Source organism: Notolepis coatsorum, assembly GCF_963971535.1.
Source record: "Notolepis coatsorum genome assembly, chromosome: 15".
Lineage (NCBI taxonomy): Eukaryota > Metazoa > Chordata > Actinopteri > Aulopiformes > Paralepididae > Notolepis > Notolepis coatsorum.
In genome coordinates, this window is record NC_140179.1 from 100,288,056 (window position 1) to 100,295,377 (window position 7,322).

Genomic DNA, 7,322 nt, shown 5'->3' on the forward strand with positions numbered 1-7,322 from the left:
TCTCTCTCTCTCTCTCTCTCCGCGGCAGTGCAGTGAGCTGGACTCTCTCTCTCTCTCTCTCTCTCTCTCTCTCTCTCTCTCTCTCTCTCTCTCACGGGCGTCTCTCTCTCCGCGGGCGTCTCTATCTCTCTCTCTCTCTCTCTCTCTCATTTCTAAGCGACAGGCGCTCCTTTTCCCAGCGCCGCGCCTCGGTGGCAGCGTTTGGGGCATAAAGTTGAAACAAGTTAAACTTTTGGAGAGGGGCGCGCTCATCAGGTAACTCTTTTCGACTGACTAATCAACATTGAGGAAGTGGCAGAGCCGCGGCAGTTGCGAGACCCAGGGAAACGCTCTGAGCATTTTTTTTGCCCCCCCCCCCCCCCCCCCCGCTCCCCCAAAGATCCTGCTATGGTTCGCACACTGCCCCGTCACACCACCAAAGTCACTGGCTGGCCCACAGACAGTGTGCGTGTATGTGCGTGTGCTAACTTCGCTAACGTTATCTGCCTCAGTAACATTAGCTGCCTCGCCGGATTCCTCTTTCTCCTCATCTCTCTTTTGCTCAAAATAAAAATGAATGGGCTTCATGGCTAACTGAATCTTTAGCGTTGTCTGATTCTGAATGTATAACTTGGTGACTTTCTGTTCCAGCGCGTACTGTGTTTATCGTTTCATTTCTCTTGTGAAACCAGCCGCGTCACCGCAGGAAACTCTACTGTGATCTACTGGCAAATACGAGTGAAATACTCGCACTGCAGAGCATATATATAATTATATATATAATTAGTAAACTGTCTGGGGCTTTTCATGCCCCCCTTAACTGATTTTCGAGGGCATTTGGTAAATTTTCGAGTGCATTTTGCCCCAAGCCCCCGTTAATTTCGAACCCTGACCCACACAACATGATGGTAGTGCTAAATGACCATTTCGAGTATAAGATTTTGACTGGCAAGTAAGGTTGGTGGATTTTACTGACATCATTGTAAGGTATATAACGCAGGTTTGCTCTCAGACACGTGGTCTGCCAGATCAGCAAGGTTCTGCCCCACGACAGTAAGGCCTGACGTCTCTTCGTGACCAGCGGAGGGCTGAAGAAGATCCAGGAGATCGAGGCAGAGGCAGGCTCCTCAATACAGGAGTACATCACTGCCATCAACAACTGCTACCCACGTTGATTTTGACCCGAGGCTGCAGAGAGAAATAGTGCCTCCCCTTGGTCCTCTTTTCCCACTCAGCATTCGACTAAGAGGTTGGCAGTCGACTACGGCTCCTTTCGATCGATTAGTCGACTATTCGACTAATAGGGGTCAGCCCTAATATAATGTAATATAATAATAAAGTATAATATATTTAGCTCCCATTTGAATAATATATATAGTATGTCTAAAAACATGACATTCTTTAGAAGTCTTAAAATATATATTTCTAAATTTTTATTAAAATAAATGTAAAATAATAATGTTATTTATATAGCACCATTCATACAGATTGCAGCTCAAAGTGCTTGGCATACTGTGACATCACAGATGTTCTAGAATGTTCTATTATGACATACTGTAACATCACAAATGTTCTAGAATGGTGTATGATGTCATAATAGAACATTCTAGAACATTTGTGATATATATATATGGGTTTCACAAACTAAGAAGGAGATTCTAAACTAGATTATAGTTAGGCAGCAATACGCCGAAAGGTGTCTAGACTGCTGGAACTTCACAAGAAGAAGAAGAAGATTTCACAAACTAAGGACCCACCAAAGAAGTTTTCAAAATGGGGCTTGAAAGTACTATGGTCTGCGTGGACAACAGTGAGTATATGAGAAATGGAGACTTTCTCCCTACGAGACTACAGGCTCAGCAAGATGCTGTCAACATGGTCTGCCACTCCAAAACTCGCAGCAACCCAGAGAACGACGTGGGGCTCATGACTATGGCAAATAACTGTCGGGTCCTGACCACGTTGACCCCGGACTCGCGCCGCATCATGTCCAAACTCCACGCAATCCAGCCCCGCGGCAACATCTGCTTCTGCACGGGCATCAGGGTGGCTCACATGGCACTCAAGCACAGACAAGGAAAAAACCACAAGATGAGGATCATTGCTTTTGTGGGAAGCCCAGTGGAAGACACAGAGAAAGACCTCGTTAAACTAGCAAAGCGCTTGAAGAAAGAGAAGGTGAATGTGGATATTGTCAACTTTGGCGAAGAGGAGCTGAACACAGAGAAGCTGACTGCCTTCATCAACACTTTAAATGGGAAAGAGGGTACGGGTTCCCACCTGGTCACAGTCCTCCCGGGGTCCAACCTCGCCGACGCCCTGCTCCCCTCTCCCATCCTGGCTGGTGAGGGAGTCTCCATGATGGGCCTGAGCGCCAGCGACTTTGAGTTTGGCGTAGGCCAGGGTGCCGACCCCGAGTTGGCCCTGGCCCTACGTGTGTCCATGGAGGAACAGAGGCAGAGGCAGGAGGAGGAGGACCGCAGAGCAGCCGCTGCCTCTGTAGCGGAGGCAGGGGTACCCACATCCACCGCCGACGAATCCGACGAGGCCCTGTTGAAGATGTCTGTGTCTCAGCCTGAGACGGGTGCGGCCGTGCTCCCCGACTTCAGCAGCATGACTGACGAGGAGCAGATAGCCTACGCCATGCAGATGTCTCTCGCAGGAGGAGAGTATGAACCCATGGATACCACAGCATCAGCCAAGGAGGAGGATGACTATGATGTGATGCAGGACCCAGAATTCCTCCAGAGCGTCCTAGAGAATCTGCCGGGTGTTGACCCCAACAACGAGGCCATCCGTAACGCCATGGGCTCCCTGGCCTCCCAGACAGGAAACAAGCCGGATGGCAAGAAGGAAGAGAAGAAGAAATGAGGAAGCAGCGACGGACGGACAGTGACTTTGATGAACCAGACGGGGCAGTGACTTTGACCAACCAGACGGGACAGTGACCTTGACGAACCAGACGGGGCAGGACTTTGACGAACCAGACGGGGCAGTGACTTTGACCAACCAGACGGACAGTGACTTTGACCAACCAGACGGACAGTGACTTTGACCAACCAGACGGGACAGTGACCTTGATGAGGAACATGGACATGACAGACATGAACAGTTGCAGGCTATGCAGGATTACTTAAATATATGAAAAAGCTTGAGGACGTATTGTTTGACCAACATGCCTGCATGACCACGAAATACTTTTTCTTATTTGTCAAACTCTGAAAGCACCCACAGTGATCCAGGCAAATTCCTGGAGTTATGGAGTGCTATGTGAATTTTGCTAAAGTCGTTTGCGTTGCTCGCCTGGACACGTTACTATTTGAAAATCAAAGGTATATAATAGGCATGTTTCATCATGAATGCATCAAAGGGAAAGGGGGGGGGGGGTCGTTTTTTGATGCTCATCGTCAGCAACGGCATACGTTTTGAATACTACATACGTTGATCGTTGCGATCAATGTGAAATCATTGTTGGATCAAAGTAGGATTGATGTCATATAGTCCTTACCTTTACTAGGAGGTATCCCAAAATGAATATTCCAATTGTCTGATCGCGATTTCCAGTATTGATGTCTATCGGGTCCCTGACATGAAATGACACAAAATATGCATCAAGTGTGTTCCAAGCGTTCCAAGTTGCTCAAATTAACCGTTTCACTTGCCCGAATCCAAATTCTCTTCTCGGATCACATAAAATGTAACACACAGTGTGAAATAAGGTTTCAAAGGGTAGGCGATACTGCCACCTAGCAGATTCGGCCGGCATTGCACTCTTGAGGTCTCAGAATGAGTTCCAATGGTAACACCAAGGTCCGTGAGAGTTAGGGTTAGGGGGCTACCCTAACCCCCTAACCCTAACCTGTCCAGTGCTGCGACTAGGGTGAAAGGTGTGACACTTGTTGTTCACGCGCTTAATAGTGATTGTTTTTAAAAAAACAAACATGGATTATTGTAATGTGAGTCCAATATGTGATACTGAGCAACTTTTTTGGCATATACTGTACATAAAATCTAGCCAAACACACGTAAAAAAAAAAGGGCGTTTTGACCAGAACTGGTCAAGGGTGACTCGATTGGTCAGTGTTGTAGCCAACAAGTGTCCACTTCCAGCTCATACCTCTATGCTGTAATAATGAAATCTGGCAACCACTAAAGAGAAATGTGAGTACACCAGTTCAAGTTCAACTCAAGTTCAAACCTCTGTTACTCTATTTCATTAGCACTAAAAGTGATTATTGTGACCAGTGACCAGGCTCATGCATGTGCTAGTATAAAGTATAAAGCTAAGCTTTGCAATAAGTTCAAGTAAAAAAGAAATGCCACTTTTCTGCCCACCTGTTAAGAGGTTTTAACTTTGGCTGACGCCGAAACCCTAATTCATGCGTTAGTCTCATCACGACTAGTAATGTGCTTTTTTCAGGCCTACCTAACTCAAGCCTGAAAAATCGTCAACTCGTGCAAAATGCAGCTGCATGGATACTAACTAAAACTAGAACATTTTATAATTTTACACTGGCTTCCCATCTAGGCCAGATCTGACTTTCAAGTGTTGCTACTCACTTACAACATTTTGAATGGGCTCACGATACTCGCCCCCTCATGCTCTTTGGTCACAAAATGCGGGGCTCCTATCAATTCCTAGGGTAAAAAATTGATGGGCCTGCCACAGAGCCTTTGCCTTCCGTGCTCCCTACCTGTGGAATAAATTACCCGCTGTCGTAAGGGGCGCCTGTTCTGTCAACGTTTTAAAATCCTCGCTCAAGACCCATCTATTCTCTCTCTCCTTCAGCCTACCCTGATCTCACCTGGTCGGGGACAGACCCTTAGCTTAGTTTGGTTAGTTAAGTCAGGATGTCTGTTTATTGCGGACATGGGAGCTTTTCTAACCCTTGTCCCTGTGTCTCTGTGAGTGGATGTCTCGAGTGATAGTGTGATGATATACAGATTGCAGCGATTGTTCTACCTCAAACTTGTACCATTATGTTCCCCTTTAGACAACAAACATAACGCTAATGATGCACTTTTGTTAAGCACTTGTAAACACTGTTGCCCAAAACACATTCTAGAGATTCCCACTTTTTACTGGTACATACGTTCATATCTAATAGTCTTTAGATGACTAAATATTAGGGATGCTCGATATTGACTTTTTTACCGATACCGATATTCCGATATTGTCCAACTCTTAATTTCCGATACCGATATCAACCGATATCAACCGATACCGATATATGCAGGGTTCCCCCCCCCCCAAAAAAGGAATAATTTCAGGTAACTAATCATTTTACTGGATATATATATAACAAATATTGTTATTGTTTTTTTTTTTTTTTTAACCGATACCGATATTTTCCGATATCACATTTTACTGCCGATATCGGCCGATAATATCGGTCGGCCGATAATATCGGACATCCCTACTAAATATAGATGAATACTCATGAAATTTGATATATATATTCTAAAATAAGTATAATTTCACTTCCCCTACCTGTCGACATGAAATTCCCAAACGCTGACAGTAAAAAAAAAAGCCTTGATGTCGCACAAAATGGGGCGTGACCGAATTTGGTTTTGGGTGTTCCCAGACAAAGAGAGTGACCGAGATTGGTCTACGTTCCGTTAACCATGCCTGCTCTAAGTACTTCAACCTGATCTGAGTGGCTCTCCTGCCCCCTGGGGAGTGACTTTGAGACTTTGAGCCTTGACTTTTTATTTTTCATACCAGCGCTTGTATTCCTATGCTTTTTTGTTCTTAGCTATTATTATTAAAATTTTTAAATGTTCTTATATACTTTTGCTACTATGTATGTATATGTGTTTTATTGCATGTATTATATATACATACACATACCAAGTATTCGCTTGTTCTATTCTCCATCCATCTATCATCCACAGCAACACTATAATATCACCGACATCCTTTGAATTGCTCATCAGAGGTTTCTCTCCGCCACGGCGCCTGTGGTGTTTTCTTTTCCTATTGCAAGGTGTTAGGGAGTCGTTCCTTATCTTCATCGGGCCTGTGATTATAAAAGAGCTGCGAGCCCCTCGATTACGCAGAGCAAATCCGTTCGCAGATCTAGTCAGTTGCATATTACAATAAAGTATTTGAGCACTTTTTTTTTTATAATATAATAAGGTTTTTCGTTTATTTTCTAGGCAAAGATAATTAGAAAAACATTTGAAGGATTTTTTTGTTTGGTAAAAGAAACACAACGCAGATCTAGCCGCTCAAACACTCTCACTTATCATCACTAATTAGCTTGCCCCCCCCCCCCCCCCCCTTTCTGTTCTGAGTGGGTGAAAATATTGGACTCTGCAGTATACCGCCCACAATGTGGACCGGGCCTCGTGAGTGTGTGTGGTATACCGCAGAGTATACTGCTGAGAGATGTGGCTGTGCTTTTTCATGCCAAATACAAGACTGACAAACAAAACAGCCACAAAAGAACACCTTCTGTCTCCACAAAGTAAAACATTTCATTCATTTTAGAGAATGGAGTTTTCTGCTCAACACCCACATGCAGGTTTTCAATCTGTGTACAGGTCGTGTTTTGAGTGGGAGTCCCAGGCGTCACGCAGCTTTCTGAACACGTCAACTTTAAATTCAAGTAAGAGAGTGGCCCTCAAAACAGTAGTTACTAAGTTAGAGCAATTATATGTAGAACACTTACATTTAGTGTTTGATGTCTTTCATCCAAAGCATTTTGTGCACCTGCTCATGGCTATAGGAACTTGGAAAGTTTTTACCACGGGTAGTCATTTTGCAACAAAACAACAACAAACAACAACTGCAACCATGACAATATAGACTATTAGGCTTGTCCTTTATTGTAAGTATACGTGATCTCGCTTTTCCATAACGTGAACAATCAAGAAAGGCTTGAACCATGAGGTCAGATAGAATAGAATATAAATACTTTATTTATCCCAAGGCAAAGTTGGGTCCATAAGTACTAATTCCACAGCCTCTGTCATAAATGCGATGCGATTTTGGCACAATTATTATTCAGTATGGTTGTGTTGTTGTTGTTGTTTTGTTTAATTTGTAATAACTAGTTATTTATATTAACATATTTATAACATTATCACTTAATTTCAAAGGACAGTATTCACTGATCATCTTCAAACAGCTCAGACATTCTTTTGAATATAATGAGTCTGGCTTGATCAGGGCCCCCGGCCTGCTGGCTGTATTCTATTATCACAGGAGAAGCTGATGAAAAAAACAACTCCCCCCCTCGAAAATAAGACTTCAATCGATTAAATGCCACGGATGGAGGGGAGACCATCATCGGTTTCGACCAAACTCTCTCAGTGGGGTTTCCTATACCCCAGCT

At 44.1% G+C, this 7,322-nt stretch overlaps 1 protein-coding gene across 1 annotated transcript; it reads left to right on the top strand.

Annotated features, from left to right (window-relative positions):
* Nucleotides 1-1,752: 1,752 nt before the first annotated feature.
* On the top strand, nt 1,753-2,850 carry LOC311242228 (26S proteasome non-ATPase regulatory subunit 4-like; the record flags this gene model as incomplete). The annotated part of the gene is made up of 1 exon (XM_084331188.1): nt 1,753-2,850. The coding sequence occupies one exon, from the start codon at nt 1,753-1,755 to the stop codon at nt 2,848-2,850; it is 1,098 nt and encodes a 365-aa protein (XP_084187314.1).
* Nucleotides 2,851-7,322: the final 4,472 nt, after the last annotated feature.